Genomic DNA, 23,879 nt, shown 5'->3' with positions numbered 1-23,879 from the left:
ACAGAGATCACTGTCCGAAAACCACAGCCAAGAACGTCCACACAGATGGTGACTAACAATCTAGTTGGCGCCATCGGAATACATTGGACGCAAGCCACTTTTAATCGGTCCTATTAGAAATCTTTCAGGGAGGCAGTAGACGCCATACGGCTGGAATGATGGTAATGACTAAGTGATCCGACAATTAAAAAACCGTTTCAAGTACAGTACAACTGATCGGCCGAGCAGTAGTAGTTTTTTTGTTATATATTACTAATTATTATATTGAATTATGAAGATAAATGAATCAAGTCAATATTACTGTTTGATCCATTAGCCTTGAAATACTATAAAAAGGAAACACGTTCTTACAACATTGCATCTATTTAGTCTCGCTTTATTATAAACTAAAAATCAAAGCCTGTGTAGTCTTGAAACTATTATTATAGGCCTATTTTCAGACTTCTACAAAAAAGAAAAAATTCTGATCAATAACGAGAACTTAATTCATGCAACATAATCATGCTAAAGTTACCTTTATATGTTAATATTTTTATTCCATTGTTTCTTTTAATATTATTTTTACAATTTAACTTTTTACTTTCTTGACAGGCTCTCATCGAAAGTTATTGGTTTTTCGCAGTATTTTGAAGTGGTAATATCAAATATTTCTAGTAATATTAATTAACAGCGATCACTTATATTGAATTGTATTTACATTTTGTATTATGTAAGGATCGTTTCTAAAATGCCTTCTTTCTGTTTTGATTGACGTCAAATATTTGACAACTAAAGGTGTATACAACGTGTTCCTTTTACAACTTTTCTCGCTTCTATTATATTTTTTCTCAAATAAGAACCTTTCCACTTGCTTTAACGAAAATAACATGTATAAAATTGAAATGCCTGTTTGTAATATTAAAATGACCGCTTTCTAGTAAATGCATATATATATGTAAATACGCTTCATAAACCAAACTTACAGTTTTTTAAACATTTATCTGCCTGTCTGTTTGTTTCAACTTATACTTGAAATGGTTAGACCGATTCTATGCGACTCATACTGGCAGATAGCTATTGTAATAAGGAGAAACTAAAGTCACTTTTATTTTAGAAAAATTGTTATACAAAGAAAAACTAAACTAAATATTTTTCGTTAAATTACCCGCGGACGAAGTCGCGGGAACACGTAGTATAAAATAAAATTAACCAACTCATTCTCGCTATTCTCGGGTGTATCAATTAACCACATATTCATCAATACATTTTTATTTATATACCAGATGTTCTGACAGACAAAAGGTCTGTCAGATTCCAATAAAAAAAGCAATTAATATAATATATTTCGGAAAGCTAAGTTTATTTACTGGTTACTAGTGCAATAAATAAAAAGAAGTTCTCATTCGAAACTTATTGACTGATTCAACAGTTACTGATAATATAACTTTGCAGTGCGCGAACTGTCAAATATACGAAGTTCAAACCGAACTGCAAAATGCGCAAAGTTTCAACAGTCGTAATATTTTCTACATTTTTTCAAGGTTATCAAGAATTTTTGTAAGACCTTCATTTAAATATATATATATATATAACTGTTTACCAACTGAATTACTTTCGAATTAAACACGTAATGCTTATCAAGACTGAATACTGCCTTCAAAAACAATAAAAACCTTTTTAAGGACCCGTCAAAGATAAGGATTCGTAAGTTTTACGAGCGTCTAGTGAACGCTAAACGATATTTCGAATCGCTCATATTTTAGCGAATCGAAGCGAAAATGTTAATGTAAACAGCTTCTGTGACGAACCGTGATAACCCTTAGTTAATTGCGACAAAACCGAGTTTGCTGTGTAAACTGTTACAATGCCCCAAGATCGCTAACTTTAACAATTTAGAACTTTATCCATTAAGAGTAGTAACAAATTTCGTCTTAGATTTAAAGGAATCCTTAATCGTCTGCAGAGCTCATATTCTCACAGGGACAATAATAAATTTAAACCACTTACATTTTTACGTACATACATACGAAATGAAAACATTATTTTTATTTATTTTACTTCGGGTCTCATAGGCACGTTGACAGTCGAGAATCGATCCATGGAGGCTAAGCTTAGAATTTCTATACAGGATCGAAACAAGAATAAGTGACATATAACCGTTGGGGTCTTGAGATTCTGGAGTAACAACCACAGACCTGCAAGCGCATTTCTCCAATCAACAGGTGGACAGACATACAAGCCACTTCTATCCAGTCCCTTTGAAAATCTGTATAAGTCTATGTCTAGTGAACAACTAAGTCTGAATGACAATGACCAGGTGATCATATAGACGATGTCCTATCTTAGTAACAAGCGTGTAATTGATGTTATCCGAGGCTTTGTACAGCTTTATTGAAATTCAGCTCGCTGAAACAGAGATTTTTCAGTTGAAAATTTACTCTGGACAATCGTATTCTAGTTACATCGTTGACATTCGCACAAGAAGGAACAATAGCCGTGTAGGTTTATAGTGTAGTGTAGGTTTGCAAAGCGAAGACTTCTCGATCGTTGGGAGCAATACAAGCCTATCCTGACCGCCCTCGCTTGAACGTAGGCGTGATGGACGCTGCCGCCGTTGACATGAGTACAAGAGTGATGATTGCTAATTGCATTGCGCCCGCCGAAGCCCTATGTAGGATGTGTATCGTAGCATAGGGGGGATTTATTTAAATTCTACAGTAAGAGCAACGAGAAGAGCAGAATGCTTCGCAATCGTCAGAATGCGTTCCGATACACTGGAGGCTGTGCCTATCTTAGTTAAAGAAATTAATCAACCTTATTTATTTAACTAAGAAAGGCAAAGCCTCCGGTGTATCGGAACGCATTTTGGCTTTTATAACACGAAAACAGCTGACATAAAACAATGTGAACAACATTTCTTTTTAATTTTCAAGGTACATATATTAATTTCTACACTCTAAGGCTACGTTATAACTACGACTTTAATACTTTTTAAATATTACATAAATGACAATATTTCATCTTGCATTTGCAATGTCGATCAATAAATCGCAAGAGCTGTCGTTGAATGTTTATAGCATCACTCATGTAAATCTTTTTTATATAGCTCGTGGCCATTTAGAAAATGGATTTTGATATGAATTACGAAACTTACAGTATTATATATTAAAAATAAATAACATATTTTAAATTACTTCTTTTTTACATTACAATTCATTTTTTTATACATAGAACATCGTTTGTAGAGTCAAAAAGTTTTTTTTCCAAGTTATTTTAAAACATAATATTAATCGGTACTTAATAATTTCTACGTAATAATGTAACAAGGCTAAGAGAGATTCACATTTAATTTAAATACAATTTAAACAAACCTTTCAATGTTAAACATAGATATATATTCCTCATCTATATTTGTCAGATGATTTAGCTAACACTGCTGTATTGCTCGAATTGAAACTATACTGCGAATAAAAACTTATAAATTATTATTTTTGTTGACAGTTTACTCACTAGGGAAAACCCGGGAAATTTTAGAAAGATTTCACGTTTTTACCATATTCATTTATGTAGTTGCCTTACCTGCTAGAAGCTTGAAAAGGATCGCAAGTTTTGACAGATGTCATCGCGGGACAATCTTTCTTGGCGCCCGCTGGGACGTAAAAGGATTATCAATAAATATTTAACTAAGTTAAATTTGTAAACGTTTCTAGTAATTTGTTTATATATTACAGTTATACCTTTACCATTTCTTGTCACCTTTTTCCCAATTTAACTTTGATGAATGAAGAAGCAAATAGCCCGTTAGCGTTACTTTACAGATACTAACAGAACAGTTTCATTTGCAGGAAAAAATAGTGGATGGAAACATCGCCATGCTGTTAGAAGAAGAAAAAAAACGCCATATCTTTATAGATAATTGTAAAAAGAGTAACAAGTCCTAGTCGTTTTAGGCTAATAAGAAGCAAATTATGTAATAATGTAATAAAGAATTTAATAAAGTAAAAGAAAAATGTAAATCTAAAATTATAATATATTGCAGTTTAATATAGAAAAGTAAATGAATAAAAATTAAACAAAAATAACGACCTAATAGCAGTAGTCTGGGGATGAAGGCGATGTAAGGAAGAAAAATAATAATGGAAAATGTGGCGTATAAAAAAATGTCTGAAAGATACTGTGAAGGATAAACAAAATATGATGAGGTTGAAAACAAAATTGTCTCTAAAATATTTATTGAAAATATTGTCCCTGCATACTAAGACAGGGGTTGTACGAAAGTCCTAAACAGCGAGGGCCATAAAAAAGATACTAAAAGAAATAACTCAATCTTATATTCTCTACTACTCTAGATTTCGATTTACAGCTTTTTTTTAATTCGTTCCCTCTGTCATATTTAAAACAGCGTATTTGATTTCTTATTTATTTAATAGTTTTCGATTTATAATTTTTTCTTTGCTGAATTTCCTTCTCTTGCACCGTTCTCATTTCATCCTAAACTTTTATTTACGGACATCCATTGCGTCACTTCCTATCCTTCACCACAATTCTTACACTATTCCTTTTTTTCTTTTTATTGTATTACTGACTACTGTTTTGCTATAGTTTGAGAAAATATGACAGCTACCGACGTCTATCATCAGGGAGGTTGTGCTGCCAATCTCCAGCTGAATCTCACACTCCTTTATCTTCTGTTTTATTAGCCTATAGTTCAGGTACACCTGTGACCTAGTGGAGGATTACAATAATTAATATGGGACACTCTCCTTGAATTTAAACACGTGTAAATACTCCGATAATCGCCCATACAGCGTAAGCGTTTAAGCCAGAAAAGTTTCGAGCATGATTGACTTGACGTCCGTGAAAAATATTCTCGTTGCCTCTTTTAAACTTAGCCCTATAATCAATAATCCTGTATATAAAATATTTCCGATTTCCTGACGAACAGCTTCAGTAACGTGTAATAGGGCAACCAACTTTTTTAATTCCCGCCATTGTTAGGGCCGCCATCCAAGTATACTAAGCTTCTTATTAACACTTGGATCGGGTTGTGTTCTCAACGCCCACGTACTCTTCGTATAAATGAATTCCTAAAGCCTTTTGGGAACGAAACTTTTCCTATTTATACCTCAACTTCATTACTAAACAATTGGAATTATCTTAAGTTAAAGGGACCGAAGCAAACATCAGAAAGTAATTAAGATTTATCAATAGAGGTTTAATCAAAGAAATCTTAGTATTGAAACGGCTAAATTATAACAATGGAAAGTTTCATTGTTATAATTTTACTTTGACATTTATGTTTTAGTTTGACGTCATCAGATTATTGTCTCATTAAAGATGTTATAGAATATGAATTATCTAGTGTTTAGTTGTCAATTTTCTATAGTAATTTACTTTTCAGTGAGAAACTTGAAAAACTATTTATATAGTTGGTGTACATTATTATAATCATGTATATGAGTCAACAAATCAAATTCCACACATTTCAATCAACTAAAAACCCTTGGCCTATAACATTTAATAAAATACTCCTAATTTTAGATTTAAACTAAGAAACGGAAGGTCTGAGATGTGGATTCTTATTATCTATGCTTACACTGCGACCCTTAAAGGATTTGATGACTTTTTGAAGACGAAATCTAGTCGTTTTGATTTCATTTTATTTCTTATATTAGTCCTAAGTCTGGCAATATTTTGTATATAAGGTTTTAAATTATAGCGCATAAATAATAAGACAATAAAAATGTTATGAGAAGTAATTGTTAGAATAACAATTTCTTTTAAAACATCACTATTGGAACCTCTAGCTTTTAAGTTATAAATAGCCCGTACAGCCTTTTTCTATAAAATATATATAGAATTAATATTGTCGACACTGTCCCATGTTGGAATATCGTAAGAGAGACCGCTATAAAATAACTAAATACAAGTCGAGCCTTATTAAAGTCCGTTAATTGTCTTATTTTTTAAGTGCAAAGACAGGCAAGTTGATTTCACCTATGAGGGTTGAGAGATGGTGGTTCCTCTGTAGCATCTCATTGAAATCTTTCTGTATGAGACTCAATCTCTCTGTTAAGAGTGAATATCAACTCATTTACGGAACGGTTTTCAAAATTTAGTTCTGTAGAGGTGTATAGTCGTTGAAGGATTGTTTTAAGGAATGCAAGAAGACAACCTTATGTTATATGCTACACGGGTCGTCAAACTCGAGCAGTGTGCATGCCCCTTAAAACGCGATGGACTCGGTATGCGCGGCGAATGCATGAAATCTAGAGAAGTTACTACTCTGATGTGTGCTTTAAAAAAGGTTTATTTGTCTTTCCCAGTTCCCGTTTTAACTTTAAAAAAGTACTATTAAATAACCCGTATTAAATTATCATAGATTTTACACATTTGAAAATGAAGAAGTAGGAGATCGATATAACAAGAGAAACCAGGGAGAATAAAAGAGAGAGTGAAACAGGAATGAACATAAGAGTGTTGAGATATGTTGCATAGATGGCATTGATCTTTTCTAATAGCAGTAGCAAGCGGTTTTCCGGTCGCAGGGTACTGAAAAACGTGAGTTATCCTTATGCGAAGCCTCCCACTTTATGATATATTAATTCCGTAACAAAAATACGTATTAAAAAGATAATTAAAATACGTACGTATATAAATGTTTAAAAGTCATATTCTGCAAACGTTGGGTAAGTTTCGAATGAATTCGGATACATTCGGCAAATGGACATATATAATAGCCATGTTACGTTTGTCGTAAAAAATCTTCGATATATTTGGATCTGAATAATACAAAATGCAACTACGTTGCTATTGTTAATAGTTAAGAAACCTATCAACTTTTTATATGAACGCCGCGTTTTATATTTATTTATTTATTTCGCTGCAAATTTTATACACCGGTTTATTTTTTAATGTCGCCGCGACGATGACGTAATGTTGCCCCTACTAGCTATATATTTACCTTTTTAATATTTTTACATCTTTAACCAATGATGTGTATGAAAATGAAGAACCAATAATTTTATGTGATTCTGCTTAGCCACCGTACAAGATTCTTAATGGAACTTCCGCAAAATATATCGCGATAAATCAATTAATAGCCATAATATGAAATGTGATAAAAGTAATGGAATAGATGTCTCTGGCTAATGGCATCGACTTCCATAAGCGATTAATGGCTGTAATAAATTTATTCGAAAAATAAATAATTCAATATTATCAAGAAAGCCGAGTGTTAAGTATGTTTTCGATTGCGAATTTCTCGTATCGTTTATCAACTACATACATAAGCACTCGGCTTTAGTCGCTAAAAAATATCTTAATATTTTTTTTTCATTTACCGTACCGTATATGTATATACATATATATACATATACGTTTTGGAGATGGCCATTTATAAAGCATAATGTGAACACTATATATTTTAAATAACTTTTTTACTTACATGGCTAAGACTGAAGGAATTTCAAAATGATCTCTTTTTATCCTCAATAAGAACTGGTCGGATCGTAGGAAGATGTCAAAGGAAGACCGCTACAAACCGGTATTAGAAATCTACTTGAGAGGCCTACGATCAAACAACTGAAGTGATAATGATCTAAATAAATTTTATTTATTATTATTTATAAAATAATTATTCTATTTCGTTTTATTTTTTACTGGACTTGCTGTCCAAATTGCATTGATGCAATTGCAATGCAAGATTTTACGGTTTCGTGGTAGCAGGATGCAGGCACCTAGCGGTAGACTTCTTTTAAGTTTGCGAAGTTCGTGGGCTCTTAGATCGCTTTGTCTGACGCTCCATGGACTGACTGGGCTCACTGCTTAGCATTACCAAGGCAGCCCGACAGAACCAATTCTTGACTTGGTCAGTGGCTATTGTAATACCACATCGGAAGGTGTTTGCGCTGGGAGAAAAGTGGGAGGGGGCAAAACCCAACAAAGTTTCTATCTATTATGATCCGAGTTTAGTGTCCCCTGTGATCTGGCCTCGTTTCCGAGACCGGTAAGTTATCGGAAGGCGACGATGACGGTGTAGTGTTCGTGGTTTTAGTTTCATCACGTGGTCCGGTATCTCAAATAATTGTCTCGGTCTCAGGTACAGCAATGAAATGTACCGGATTTGATTGTATGATGGCGGTACGTACTATCTGTAAATTTGTATGTTGAGCAGAAGAGTCAAAGGGATGAATAGATGTCAGTTTCCGGAACTGGGCGATCGTTGAGTTCCAGGTCATGCAAGTCTTGTATTCGTTCGTGTCACGCACGCCCATTGGTCCTACGCATTAACCTGTTCCAACTTGGAAACTATAATTGATTATAGTTTTATAGTGTTACTTTATTTAAGTTTTACTTTTATTTAAGTGTCACTTTATTTACTGGTGTCACTTTATTTAATAGTCACTTTATTTAATGGTATCACTTTATTTTATATTGTCACTTTATTTAAAAGTGTCACTTTATATAATAGTGACAATTTACTCCCGCTAATTAGCGATGGATAGAAGCGTTCAAGGAAAAAGACCACACTGTCCATGAGTGTGATCGAAGACTTACAATATATATAGATGAGTACCATAATCTAATGTCATTATATTTTAACCGTAAAGCTTTAAAACAGACGATATTATTAGTGAGGTTAGTTTTATTTTTGTATAATTAGCCGATTCGGTCGAAATTTTCTAGTTTTGATCATAGCAACAGATTTTTGATCATAGAACAGAGAGGCCAGTAACATCTCATAGTACAAAGTCTGTAGAGACAGTATATAATAATTAATTTTAATTTGTAGTTGTCTGAATTAACACACCTTTTTTAACTATATTAACATGACTTATGTTAATTAATGTAAAATGTCTTATAAATTTATCCCTTTCATGTTTTTAGAACTTTAACTAACCCATGTTAGGTTTAGATTACATTATATTACTACAATTCTGTTTAATTTTCTTGCTAGGAGTATATTTGCTATTAGATTTAACTAGGCGCTTTATCGAATTGTTCGTACATTTTAAGCTCAATCTTTTATATTATTAATATTTGTAAATAAAACAACTTTTTATCACACACAAACATTTTATTGGAATATTTTTTTTAATATTACATATATTGAAATAGGAACATTATTTCTATACTCCTTATCGTTAACATTATACTAATAAAATTACACTAGCTATTATTTATGGAAGAACTTACATAAACACAAAATATTAAATAATGGAATAATTAAAGCTATAAACAAGTAATTGTGTATCACATATGAACTGGAAAAAAACAATAGTAAATAGTCATAAATACAGTTACATCTAAAGACAAAGTTTACACTGCACAACTACAGGATAATTTGAAATACATAATGCTGGTCACGATTTGTGCTCACTACCTAGAGATCAATCAGTACATCTAGTCAAATTTTGTGCTACCGATAGTTCTGTACCGCGCCTTGGGCCGTGAGTCATGGGAGTCCCCCGTCTTGCGAATACTTATTCTCTGTTGATGTTGTTGCTTTACAGCTTCATCATAGCTGAGTTCACAAAGCGGAAGGATCTTCAATTCTTGCGAATACCGAACGACCGCTTCGTCAGTCAACGCTCGCAGCGAGAACGCTCTTATTTTTTCTTCGTCCCCCGCCGCGTTTTCCTAAGGCGCGGTACAGTTGTTTCGGTAGCACTATAGTAAACTTCAGACTGTTGTGACCTTAGAAGCTTATCTCCACCATCAATTTAAGTGATAAGTATTTCGTGATTAAACGTGATAAAAACATAACACGAATTTATTATATAAAAATAAAAATTCTATTGTTTATGTACCCGTTGGTTGTGATAATTAAATAAATTTATTTCAATAACAAAATAATAAGTTTTCTTATTTATTTATCTATTGTATTTTATTAAGTTGAGGTACCAGGCTGCCTAAAGAGTCAGCGTAGAAATCAGGCTTCAGATTCGGATGCTCCATCATGTCTTCTTTGGTATTATTCGTAAGCACCAGTAGTGTTTTAAAACCAGATGCTTTACCCAAGCCTACATCTTGTTCTATCCTAAAATCATAAACAAAATTACATGTATTATGTGCAGTTAATTTTTGCATTTTACAAACAAAACCATGCAATAAAAATACTCAATAGTTTTTATGTAGAAACCAAAAAATAATTCGCTGTCCGATAATTTAAAAGACTTTTGTGGTGCTTTCTTTAAATAACTATAAAGATACAATATAACAGGGTAATAAAATCATAGATATATAATCTCTCCCAATAAGTATTTGGCAATATATAGTAAAATATTTACTGGTAAATTATAATAATTCAAATTTTAAAATATTTAAGATAAAATCGCACATATGTTCCCTAGCATCCATATACATTTTTTAATTTATTTTGAAAATATAAATCTGCCACCAAACACCCTGTATATATTTCCAGATAGATAAATGGGAAAACAAGGATTATATATGTGTATATATAGAACGTATTAATTATTGTTTACGATCTGAACTAGCAGGCTGTACATATTTCAAAGTGAACACTTTATACAGGTTGTTTGGAAATAGATGTAAAGGCTGTAAGGGGTCCTATCAGACTTCCCACAGTTAGGAAATTTATTATGATGTGGTAAAGATAAAACAAATAGGCGAATCCGTTCCAAAAATATGTCGAAGCCTAGGTAACTTGTACAAAGTGATCACTGTGAAATATGTAGTACATATCTAATACAAAATAATCTGAATGTTTAGTCCGTAGAATCGGCGTGGTTGATTAAATATTTTTATTGTGCAGCAGATGTTTCAAGAGCCTCGACTCATTTTTTTATTACAAGGACCCTTCCATGGGGACCCCTCGTACTCCCCTAAGGGACAGGGACTTTGTTTTTATTTAATATGTTTTCGCGCTCTACTTCTGTTCCTCCTATGATCTTTCATTCCTTTATTTTCTTTTTTTCTGCAATTATTCTTTCTTTCCCTTTCATATCCATTTTTCCTTTTATTTGATACCACTCTTCCTTCTCATCATACCTTAACTATTGCAATTTCTTTGTTCTTATTCTATATCACACCGCCTCGACTCTTGCCGTTACATTAGTCTTTTACCGTATTGAGAAAATACCAACTTCTAAGGTCGCTTTTGTGGATACTACATGATGTGAATGGGCCAGAAGACCGGCCTAGGCTATAGCTAGAAACACCTCTAAAGATACAATTATCGGTTAATGATAAAAACCATTACGTGTGATATAATGTTAAGCAAACTTACATATCCCCGATGAAGAGTACACGACTTGGATCAGTCACACCTGCGCGCTTCATCGCAAACTGACCAAACGCGGCGCCTGGTTTGCCCAATAAAATAGGCACACGTTTCGTCTCCAAGCTCACGATTTCAGTAAACACACCAGTTCCTGTAAAATTTGTAATCTATAAACATGTCATAAAAACCAGGTGTTAGATATTTTCCTAAAATTATTATTTGTGTTTGCCCTAATTGACAAATAGAAAAGATAAGCGAAGACAACATGACCTCACTAATGGGAGATAAGAGCCATAGGCCAGCGTTCCTCGAGTTATGCAGGAGAATAGTGTAGGATGTCACAATAATAAATAAAACAAGTACAGGTCGGGTAAGCCACCAATTAAACAGGAGGTAGAATAAGAATTTAACGTTAAGAAAATATAATAAAAAATGGTGATCTGCGATTAATATTAATAACCAGCACATTATAAGTAGGATAAAAATATAAAATAACATGAACAAATATACAAAAATGATATTCGGTGATATTTGAGGAACGAGGCGAAGGAAGTGAGGCGACGAACAAAAAGGAAACTAATATGGAAAGGAATGAAAGAAAATTGTAGAATGAAAGAAGAGGAAAGATAGATCTTAAGAGGAATGACACAAGAGCATAAAAATAATAAAGGATGTGAAAAAATGAATATAAAAGAGGAATAAAAACCCTGTTCCAAAACAAGATAGAAATACTAGAGGTCGCCAATAGCGGAGGCCATATAAAAAAATTACAAATAGAGACAATCCCTCTCCAACCAGTCGGGGCTCAGTAAACAAGAAAAAATAAGTATTGTAAAAAAAACACCCTAGCGATATAAATAAAAATTAATTAAAAAAAATAATCGTTCCAAATGTGAAATAAAATAGGATCCTTAGGACTCTGAAATGGAGATCATGGACCAGCAAGCCCAGCGTAAGACGTCCACTCACAAAATAGACAATCTTGGTGAGGTAGTTTAAAAAACTCTTAATGCAAATTGCTTTCAATCGGTCGTATTAGACATTTATGGGACAGGCCTGTCCAGCAGTGAACTTCAAATGGATGAAATAACGATGTTTCATGCATTCCGGCTTAAATTAATCAGCTTGTATCGAAAAAAAAACTGCTGAACTTCTTATTAAATATTTCACGTAATTTCGTTTTTCACATTTTGCATTAAAATTTGTACGCGAAATCTCTACTTATTTACTTAATTACTTTTTAAATCTGATATTCATTATGAATTATTAATAAATGTTGTTACCTTATTTGCGATCGGCCAAAAAAAATTGGCCTATTGAATAAAAAGGTTGTTAACCCCCGAACTAAACTAAACGAAACATAAGGGTTTAATCAAAGAACTCATCATACAATAAACCCGTTTTCATTTCAGATGCACAACTGGTCATAGATCTCCCCATGGATTTCCAATGGAACCGAAAGTATGCTGAAGCATCCAACGTGTTTGAATCTTAACAGAATTATCACGTCTATCCACGTTGACAAATTATAAACAGTCGACTTTTGGATGCTTATACATTAGTCTATAAAAAACAATGATAAAATAATAAAGCCACACGTTACCTAAGGACAATTGTCCCGGCTTGAGAGGCACGTATCGATCTGTCGCCCCGCTAATGTAAATCACATCGGGCCTCTCCAAGTAAGTGATGGCTTTGTACAACTTAGCCAAGTTCACGTTGAAATCGCTGTCGAACACGACAGCACCGACTTCCTCGTCGTCGATCAAAAACTCGAGGTAATCTGTGTACTGCTTTACTCCGACCTCTGGCTGAAAAAGATTCCTGGATTTAAAATTTTACTTCCAAATTAAAATTCCTTGGTTGTCCCATAAATGAACGTCAAGTCAAAACTTAACCCGGGAGTTTATTATTTTTATTAGTATTCCTATTTATATTAGTATTCCTATTTTCTAAGTATTCCCATATTTATTAGTATTCCTTAATAAGGGAGTCTTTTTTTTTCAACACAGTCAAATGTAGAAGTATGTAATAATTTTGAATACGTTTTGATACCAAATGGACAGTTATAAAAGTTAAATATTAATATTAGCAACAGAAAGAACATGATGCATAAAATTTATTTTTGATAAATTCAATTTTTTAAATTAATTTTCTCTTGTTACCGATTAATTGTCCCATCAATGGATTTTTGACGGTGATTTTTGGAACGTGTATTTTTTTATTAATGTATTATATGATCACAGTTGGCTGTCCTTACGACATTCCGCGGCCACGAGGCAAAACGTAGAGGGCGGTTAACCTTGGCCTAGCGAACCTTGAAGGCTTTACGTTACATTGCCGGATTGTTTTACTTGTATATATATTTCATTGCATACATATTTCATAGCCGGATTGTTGTACTTACTAACCAGATTCTGGTTAGACCGCTATCTTTTATCGTCTGACCAGAACCGCTGTACCATTAGATACATCTGAACCTAACGCGATACAGCGGTTACATTAAAGGGTTTATAAACCATACTTAATTAATAATTTCTACAATTACCTAAGTTTCATCAACTTATGTCGTAAAATATTTCAGAAAAAAAAATATATGCAGTTTAGTTCTGTTATGTAATATTATTTTCTAATATTAATTGCGTAAGTGTCGTGTGAATTTTAAATGGAAACTAAATACACCTTCTTCGATCACTACTGCCTCTCATCACTCTCGTTAACTTGATCTGGTGGTACCTCACCTTCACCCTCAATTCGGATATAAATAACTTACTCCATATTTACAAGCAATTCCGTGTGATTGTAACACATTCATAGTTTCAGGGCAGGTCACGCAGTAAACCGCTTTGTTGAAGTTAATAGATTTCAAATACTCGACAATTGCGGTTGATGGAACAGTCAAATTTTCCTGTAAATAAACAATGATTTTAATTTTTTTTTTAACCACAAAACAGTTACATCAACGGGTTTGTTTTTGGTCTTTTATATAGGGTAGGTATGTGCAAAAGCTGGCCAGATGTATAGCTCATTTACTACCAATTAATTTATGATATACCCTATTCAAAAATGTTTCAATAAAAGTTTCGTATTCTTCTTCCCTTGTCATCTTCGAAGGCCGTGCAATGAAATGTTACTTCCTTGATATTATAAAAAAGCAAATAACTTTTACATAACCTAAGAATAAACACACACAAAACATAACTTAAATAACGTTAGTCCATAGTATACCTTAGTATAACCCGTTATGAACCAGTCACATTCCCATAGTTTTCTATGTAATAAAATAATGTAACATATTTTAGAGCAATAAATTATTTACACTATTAATCAACCTGTTAAAATTATTGTAATTTTTTCTGAGTGGTTCACAAGCTGTCTTTTATAATGCATATACGTTCGAAATTCAAGCTGTCTCAAACACAGATACATTCAAAGTTATATGTCTGTTTTCGTCATGTTTGTCCAATAATTTCAGAAGTGGACAATATTGACGCACACGAGATATTTGAAAACGGACAGTTTGACGTTTGACTACGTTGTTATCTCAACGCTCATACAGAAGACTAGCACTTACACGTAAACTATAGTCACGAACCTCTTCAAACTGAAACACTAACTTGGACTTTGTAGGGTACCTAAACATGCTATGAAAGGGATCTACTAGTGAGGTTACAACAGCCATCGAGATATCTGTTCACAATATTCTAATTAATGTTCAGTTTGCAAATTGTACGAGTACTTGACCTGTCTCAGCGGGCTGGTATCCGCAACCGAGCAACACTGCGTTATTATGTCTATACGAATATATTTCAATGAAATGAAAAAAAAATCTTAATACATATTGTTTATGCTCCAATAATGACAGATGATAAATACAAGAAATAAAAAAACACTCGTGAAGCCTATATTTCGTCAAAAATCAACAAATCCTTAATGAGTAAACGTACTCAAATATAATAATGTTCCACAAGATAGACCTTCCTTTTCTTAATTTGAATTCAACATTAATATCAGCATATGTGGATTTTGGTTTGTAGACTTATTACGTCGTTTCAGTCCAAAGACGCCCACTGAAAGGGATATGCCTCCCCCAAAGATATTTATGGGGGGATATAACATAATCGCCACGCTAGGCAAGCGGATGGGTGATCGCAGTGTGGTATTGTGATACGCATCCTCTGGAAACTTATTAGTGAGTAGTGGCAAGTATAATTAAAGCACAGAGTGTAAATTAGTTTAGATTTTAACCCGGGAACAAAACCTGCAACCTATATTACAGATATTACAATATTTACATCAAATATTATTATTTTCACTTAAAAAAATAACTGTTTAGGTTCTGGCAGGCGCTTCTCAGAACATCATTTCGAGCTGCGCGGTAGCTTCCTGTTTATAATGTTGAAATAATTAATAATTATCGATTCAGAAATATGCGGCGTGCCTACTTGAATAAAGATAATTTAAATTTGACAACGTGTTTATTAACAACAAAGTCCTTTAACGAAATGTCATATAACGACATACAGTTAAATCGATTTCAAATTAATCAAATTCCAAATTCGTATCGGAATGTAGGCTATAGATTGAAATTTAAACATTTCTCTTCCCTTTGTCAATACAAATAACTCTTGCTGTTGTCACTATTTTTAGCAAAAGATTATATATTTAGTAATACAGTTCTTTAAATAAAAAAACTAATAGAAGAATATAAAAGCAATGTTCTATAGCAATAGTAATTATTCGTAATAAAAATGCTTCGAGTCCATTTAAAGTCTACACAAATTTCTTGTACGTTGCGTAATGACGGACTTGTAGACATTCTATACCAATCAATCTATAGTAGTGTAGATATAACCAATAGACAGGTGTGTATATATCAAAATATAAAAATGGGAGATGAAATGATATATTTAATATAGATAAAGCACATAAACCTTGTATATAATGTGGTAGATGTTACGTTTTAATACAGTGTTCGTCAGGTGGCAACATTTGAGTTTGAAACATATAAATCTTTGGGAGCAGCTCGTAAGGTGCTCTAGGGCTGCCCAAGACCATTATCCATGAAGAATAATCTTAAATGTTACCTATTATATATACGTATATATAAAATTCTGAGACCATGTTAACACTGAACTGTTGTATCGAAAGTCGCGAATTCGATTCCCGAGATCCAATCTTATATCAATCACATGCATTAACTATTGTTATTGCTCACAAACTTGCCCTCTGCATAGAATAATACCAAAATGCCATAGCCAATCAGCCTGCCAAACCTGGCAGTTATAGTATATCTTCCTCATAGATATATTTGTTATTGTATATATATGGGAGAAATTAGGTTATAATATAATAAATATATTAGATAAAGAAGCTGGTATAGCATCAAGTCGTCATCTCCTGTCTGTCACGTATGTTTGACAGCTGTCATTACTGTCAACTTAATTTAAAGGCAATCATAATCGTCGTCATTATAACTATAGGGCGGGCATACCTTGCATATTATCTGTGATAATACATTTTCATTTTATATTAATATGATTCGAAATTCGATTGTGTTTTTGTTCGACATTACATAAGTTTCATGATTTATATATTGGTATCTGTAATACTTTTGTAATAAAATAATGTTTTTGATAATGTACGAATAATAAATATTTGGTATGTAACCGGTATAATTCAGGATTGGCAAGTTGTAAGTTGTGGCCTTAAGGTTTTGGAATGGAGGCTTTAGACTGCAAGCGTATGACTTGCAGCCACAAAGTAGACGATCATATAAAGGTCGTCGGAAAACTCTGAATGCATGTCGCTTTCAACCGGTTTTATTGTAAATCTGGGCTTATGTCCAGCAGTGAACATCCTATGGATGAAATATGATGAACAAAAAATATAATAAAATAAACATCATAGTGTAAAATATGATTAAAGACACAAAATATTCACATATTAATTGGAATCAGGCGTTACCTTGCGGATGTCCATCCTAAGTAAGAAGAAGACCAATATTTAGCCACTTCCGCACATGCAGTAGTCGTGCAACAAAGTGCACCGCCCGCCAGCCCGCTGATAAATGCGTATGCGGCAAGCAATGCAAATTACACAACGGCCACCGTCGAATCACTCAACACGTGTTTCACCCATGCACGGGGCATCTTCAGGAGTTATGTTACACCGATTAATGCCAACTCTGACTCTGTGTTTGTGCGGAATTGGCTAAATATTGGTCTTCTTCTTAAATATTCACATATATAGATATACGATACACACACCCACACACATATATATAATGCAGACAGCGCAAAACCGGTTTTGGCGGTTTTTTAAGGAGGGTTTCAGTGCAGTGGGCGTCAATCATCTGACATAGTGATAATGATATATATAATAAGAAAAAAAAAGACATTCTTACATAACCATCAGAAATTTTGGCAGCTGCAAACAGGTCTTCATAATTCTTCCTCGGTCTCAAACTGTTGTTGGAGACAAAATGAACGGACTTCCCCAACTGTTTCATCCGATCGAAGAACTCGCCCACACCTGGTAAAGGTACTTTCGTCCAAACTACACCTAGAACAAGAACAATATTAATCTTTTTAGAGGCTTTCAATAACAATACTTTTTTACACATCTCTTGACGGACTGTCTCCTATTTGGAGGACTTCGGTCTGTCTGTAAGATAGAGCTAGAAGAAAGGATTAATGCAAGTAGCATTACCTAATTGGTGGACGACAAAAATCAGTGCCCAATATTCCTAAGGTTGTGCAGAACAATAACACAGATTGCAATACGTAGTAATAAAACTTATGTAAAGTATGGTCGGGTAAGGCTTCAATATTGTGATTCAGATATAAAAACTGACATGAAATGTCTGATAGATACAGGTGTTTATTAAAAAAAAAACAAGATACGGACGCTAGTCGTAAAGAATTAACTAAGTCTGTAATAGCAAAGTAATATAATAGTAAAAACAAATCTGTGATATGTTGGGCATGCAGTAGAGGGTTGTAACGAAATGAAAATAATGTAAACAGTGATAGATTTTGTGAAGAACGAAAGATGATAAACAAAAGAAAACATGAAGCACAAAAGAAGAAAATAAAATAAAAATCAAAATTGAAAAAAATCGTTTACTTTTGTAAGTCCCAATCTTACATGCAAAGGTGAACAAGAGGTCCTGAAAAATGGAGGTCACAAAAATACATTTTTCTAATCCAATAGTTGCAATAAATAGTAATGCGTGTCAGTTGAGGGTTGCGGGTTATTGGAACATTTCAAATTACAACAGAACCGAATGCTTTTGTTTACAATCCATTTTTAACTTACGGAATCACAAAAAGAATATGTTTGGAAAATTAAAATATGTTTATTTAGTTTACAACAAATTAAATTTATTATTTGGTGTATGGCCCCTCAGTTGTTTTGAAATCACACAAAACCCTATACATACTATTACTCGTACATTTTTGGTCTGTTGATTTTTGCTTGAATTATATTTATCGTAATTTCGATACAAAAAGTTATCTATATAAATCTATTTAAAGTTAAGTCAAAGGTAGGTATAGTACCCAGTATTAGGTTTGGCACGTTGTAAGTTAAACTTTAAACTAAAATCTACCAACTAGGATAACAATTCCTAAAACTGAACTTAGCCAATTAGGACGTGCCGAATACTATTTTAACCGTGTGACAGATAAAATAAAAACTTTTTTTATTATTTACGATTGAGGATGTAGTCTTTACATAAGTCTCTTAACACTTTGTTAAAAATTTTACCAACGTAAATTGTAATTTTAAAAGGTTTTTGGTGACGACCATGAGCCTGTTGATGCGGCGTAGATAGGCTTCAAGTGGCTGGATGCGGGCACCGAAAGGCCGATCAATGCGCCGATTTCTGGGTATGCCTGTATCTTGCAGAGGGCTTCTATAAACTGACATGTATATGATAACGCCTAACTGTTCCGTTTAAATATAACGGTGTTAACAGCGAGATTATATTCTTCTTAACACATACATAAAACTTTACTCTTCTGCGTTACACTTCGTAATTGTTAAAAAAAAATATAACATTCGTTTATTCAACATTGGAACTTTTATCCGAACTCTTATTGATCATTAATTTATTTTCAATATATTTTTTAATCTATTTTATTTTTGACTGTAGCAGAAACAACAATACGTCTTTTAATAAAGCTTAAAACTAATAAATACAGATACAAAGTGTATCAGGTTTAACCTGAATGAAATCAAAATAAACAGGCTACATCTTTGCCAATATTCTTACCATATAACTAGGCTAAGATACGTTTTACATAAACCGATTTTATCTCATTTTATGTAAAACAGTTCGTTTATCTAAAGACATCTTGTCTTTAATATAATAATGATGCATGATAATAATAAGTGCGTGTAACACATCTAAAAAATTAAAAGGACACTTCGTTTGCCGAGCGCAAATGAATTTAATAACTTTGTATAATAAGTTAAATAAATTAGTTAATATTTATTTATTTAAAAGTTTATGAAGGTGTTTTAAACGTAAATTACAAAGCCACAAAAATAAAATCATTACTAAATTTTTACTAACCAAGTTACTTAAATTATTATATTCTAGTTATATAAAAAATATTTTTTTATTTATCTTATTTAATAAAAATCTCATAACGATATTTTATTTTCGCATACGCCCAGTTAACGGAAAAGACTGCATTCCTGCGTCTCACTGTTCGCTCTAAAACATAATTTGTATTAAGCTTTTAAAATATTCACACAGTAATGAATCACTGCTATTAAATCTGTGATGGTACTAGTGTACTACACAGGGTTTATCATCTATCAGTTATATTATCATCACTATCGATATTTCGAAGACGTCTAGTCAGTCATAGGCTTCACCCACAGAAATATCTCCAATAAGCTCTGGAAGAGGCAGCCTTTCGACTGCCTTAACAAGGTCATCTGTCCACCTTACGGGTCCACCTCCTCTCCAGAATCTTAAAGCCCCAGCGTCAATCTGTTTTATTTTGGACAGGTTACATACCGTGCAGTAACAGTAAACAGTGATTCAATCTAAATATTACGATGTCAACATTTTTTTCAAAATAACATCAATCTGAATAATATAAAACCTCATTACGTATAAAATTCAAATCGTGTCTCTAATTCACATAATATTTATCTATTATATTTATACATCTTATAAATATAACACAGGAACGTAACAATAAAATACGGATGTACAATTAGCAGTCTTATCGGATTCCATGGTTTACAACCTTTGGACAGATTGACGAACATTGGTATTTTAATAGCGGTATGGCAACTGATACGAAAAAGAACGACTTTATAATATATAAAGAATTAAGATATAGTCACTATAGCACATAATATATTATACATTCTCATATAAGCAAAATTATATGATAATGTATTAAATTATTAATAAAAAAAAACGAATACACAATACACAACAATTAAAATAATATAGTATACGTGCACTAAATATTAAAAAACATAAAAAAGATTCCAAGACGAAATAACAATTCCACGACATTAACAGATAATGCAACTTTACAAGACTAAAAAGTACAAAGGTATGTGACTCTTCTAATTGGAATAAGACCAATATGTGTTATTAAGGTGATGACTTCGGCAAAGTATCGTGGTCTCTCACTTCAGGCCTTATTAGCAAGTTCACGGTCAGACATAGCCCACTGAATTGGCAAATAAAAGCAGTTGGCAGGTCACATAGCACGCATAACATGTGACACAGGGTTTTAAGGTTCTAGAGTAGAAACCACGTCCATTCATGAGGCTGACAGATGATCTTATCAAGATCGACAAAATTCACTGGATGCAGGCTGCTTTTAAATTATAAATATTAGAGAGACGGAAAGTCATGTCGTTTCAATCAACATATTTTACAGAAAACCGATTGATTATTACCGCTCCGTCACTGAAAATTTGTACACAAGATGGCAAAAGGTTCTTGACAACGAATGTGAATACACTGTTGATATGAATATTTATAGAAATAAAAACTTGTTCAAAATGTAGTCGTGTGAATTTAACTTGAGAAAGCGACATTTCTTTCCGGTCCCCCTAATATATATATATATTTATATATGTGAGGAGGCCTATCTGCAACTGTGGACACCCTAAGGCTGAAATAATGACGATGATAGAAAGTAACATACTCTGAAACTGTATCAGGTAATTAAAAAAATGTATATTTTTAAAAGTACATTTATAGCAACAGCAGTAACAATACACTAATTCAAAATATATCTAAAAGGTAATAGCTGTTATAAAAAATTAACAGGCTTATACTTTTTTCAATATTTCGTATATTTCAATAATATCTTGAGAAATAACAAAGATTTTCTGGCATTAAAATCATAGAATTATATTATTACCTTGCATTTTTATTTATATGATGACGAAATAAACGAGAAACAAAATTATTACGCAAGTAAATAATAATTTCATGACTCCTTTTTATACCTATTCGATGTCAAATAATAAATGATTTCAAATATTAATCATGAAATTGTATTTTAAGAAAGTTTATTGATTAGTAATTAGAGGTTATAGCATGGATATGTAAAATATTGAACAACAAAACTGTTTATACAGGTAAATAAAATTAATATGATGTTAATGTCTGAAAATATTACGTAAAAGTTATATATTTATTTCATGTTCTATACAAATTAGCGACTGTATCACTTGGATCGATATATATTCAGCCATTTAATTACTGTTATTGTTGTGTTGATACGAGTGTGATATACGCATGACTCCACGCATGCGCTGTGAAATAATGATGTAACTCACCGTCACAATCCGAGAACACGTGATCAAAAGAGTCCAGAAAACTTTTAAATTCACTACTATTCAAAGACATTAGATTGACAGGCTCCATTTTGTTATAATAATATTTAAACAAACAACACAGCAAACGCACGTGCAACCCCAATTGAGTCTCGCGGACGACTGCGCTTGCGTCACGCCATATATAAGTCGTACACACGATATTAGTCACAGTCCGTATGGGATAATGTCATTTTGAACATAGACTTTCCATTGACGCTAACTGAAACACAGAATACTAATAAAACTGAATATTTTAAGGATTTAAAGGTATAATTAAAAATATATATATATTCTGTATTCTTGCGAACGGATTTTTAATTATGAAATAAACTACGTGTGTCCAATATTTTAACTCTAGTTTTATTCGCATTTTTGAAGCTAAGCAAAAGAGAAAAATAGTTGTAATGGATGACAAAAATTGTAAAGAAATTTTAAGGTGCCATGCAAGAACGTGCTAAATCATATAATCATAAATGAAATAAACGAAAAAATATGAATTTAAACCATTCATAACTCGTTTTCATTTAAAATATGTTATTATTTTTTATATTAAATCCTATTATGACGGTTTGCAAAAACATGCACTAAGTGTACTACTAAATTTAAAAAAAAACTATACAGATAATATAGAAATATGTATCACTTACCCATTTTACTGCGTAATTGAGGCACAAAAAATATTTTAATGATAAACACGATAAACAACATAAATTCATTGGGATGAAACACATTATCTGGTTTGCAGGTTGATGGTTGAAGATTTAATTATTGTATAAATACTAAACGTTTCCAATAATTCTTGATTTCATAGGATGAATCAATCATGTTCCTATAATAAAAATTAGTTCAGTGTGGGAGTCGATGATAATACTATATGCTTTATGCAGGTTGTCGCGAGGAAAATGTAAGCCAGGTATGATTGGGAAGGTTTATTTACATATTTACAGACATTATTTACAATTGGAATACAAATGCAATGGCAGCAAATATCTCACTGGTGGCGGACGAACTTAAATCTGCGTTCGGAGTTTGAATTCGAACGCTAAAGTATTATTTAACTTTTAAAATGTATCGAGGCCGTCGTGACCATTAAAACGGAATGTTCACACGCTACAATACTATTAACTACATATGTTTAGGATATTTTAATTACAGATTATATAATTATAAAATGTAATGATGGTGCTTAATATTATAATAAACTCAATGATTTTTTTATTTAAAATTTTATTTGAATTAATTGAAAAAATTGTTAACATAAGTTTTAAAATCAGAAAATAAAGAGAAATGTTAAATATCCGTTATGTTCTGTTCATTTAATAAGTAATAATCGATAATATTTTTTTATTATAAAGTTACTAGGAAATTTTCAAGTTGCATTAGAAATACTATGTTGGGATATCCTGACACAATGCGTACTCTGGGACTTTCCGCCCAGGATAGCATAGCGCGAACTGTGGGAAGAATAAAAAGTTTTTTACTTAAATGACAACTGAAGTGGTTTTAGTGTTAAGAGTAGGAATCCTTTATAATCTTAATCTCCCTACAGTGGCCTAGTTCGATAAACAAACCCAGGAATTTACCCCACGAAACAAAAAAAAAGTGCTAAAATCAAGAGTTTCGAAAAGTATCAGGAAATTAAAAAAAAATTATAACGAAATTATTAGGAGATAATTCAGAAAATGTGGTGATTCTGAGTCGAGGAAAACTACGAAGGCGTCTACGTTACGTCTCCGTGTCTAGACGTGTTTTTTTTTGTGAAAAACAGCTTATGAGTTGTTAA

The 23,879-nt window shown here is 32.5% G+C and overlaps 1 protein-coding gene across 1 annotated transcript; it reads right to left on the bottom strand.

Moving 5' to 3' along the window:
* Nucleotides 1-9,124: 9,124 nt before the first annotated feature.
* LOC137933848 (uncharacterized) lies at nucleotides 9,125-22,204 on the bottom strand. The gene is made up of 6 exons (XM_068777921.1): nucleotides 22,058-22,204; nucleotides 17,634-17,791; nucleotides 14,001-14,135; nucleotides 12,831-13,038; nucleotides 11,234-11,378; nucleotides 9,125-10,021 (listed from the first exon to the last, which is right to left on the bottom strand). The coding sequence occupies exons 1-6, from the start codon at nucleotides 22,143-22,145 to the stop codon at nucleotides 9,859-9,861; spliced, it is 897 nt and encodes a 298-aa protein (XP_068634022.1). The 5' UTR covers nucleotides 22,146-22,204; the 3' UTR covers nucleotides 9,125-9,858.
* Between the last annotated feature and the right edge of the window lie 1,675 nt (nucleotides 22,205-23,879).

This window comes from Battus philenor, unplaced genomic scaffold (assembly GCF_028537555.1).
Source record: "Battus philenor isolate CCGP_79_NKW_IND1 unplaced genomic scaffold, ilBatPhil1.0.hap1 SCAF_14, whole genome shotgun sequence".
In the NCBI taxonomy this organism is placed as follows: Eukaryota; Metazoa; Arthropoda; class Insecta; order Lepidoptera; family Papilionidae; genus Battus; species Battus philenor.
The sequence above is the reverse complement of the archived record's forward strand: the minus strand, read 5'-3'. Positions and strand labels throughout refer to the sequence as shown.

What these genes read in the sequence shown, in the direction of transcription:
- LOC137933848 (XM_068777921.1), bottom strand. Translation starts at nt 22,145, where the DNA reads ATGGAGCCTGTCAATCTAATGTCTTTGAATAGTAGTGAATTTAAAAGT. An exon ending in CCAAAATTTCTGATGGTTAT is followed by an intron (nt 14,136 to 17,633) that starts GTAAGAATGTCT and finishes GTTTATTTACAG; the next exon opens with GAAAATTTGACTGTTCCATC. An exon ending in GCCGGGACAATTGTCCTTAG is followed by an intron (nt 11,379 to 12,830) that starts GTAACGTGTGGC and finishes CAAATTTTACAG; the next exon opens with GAACTGGTGTGTTTACTGAA.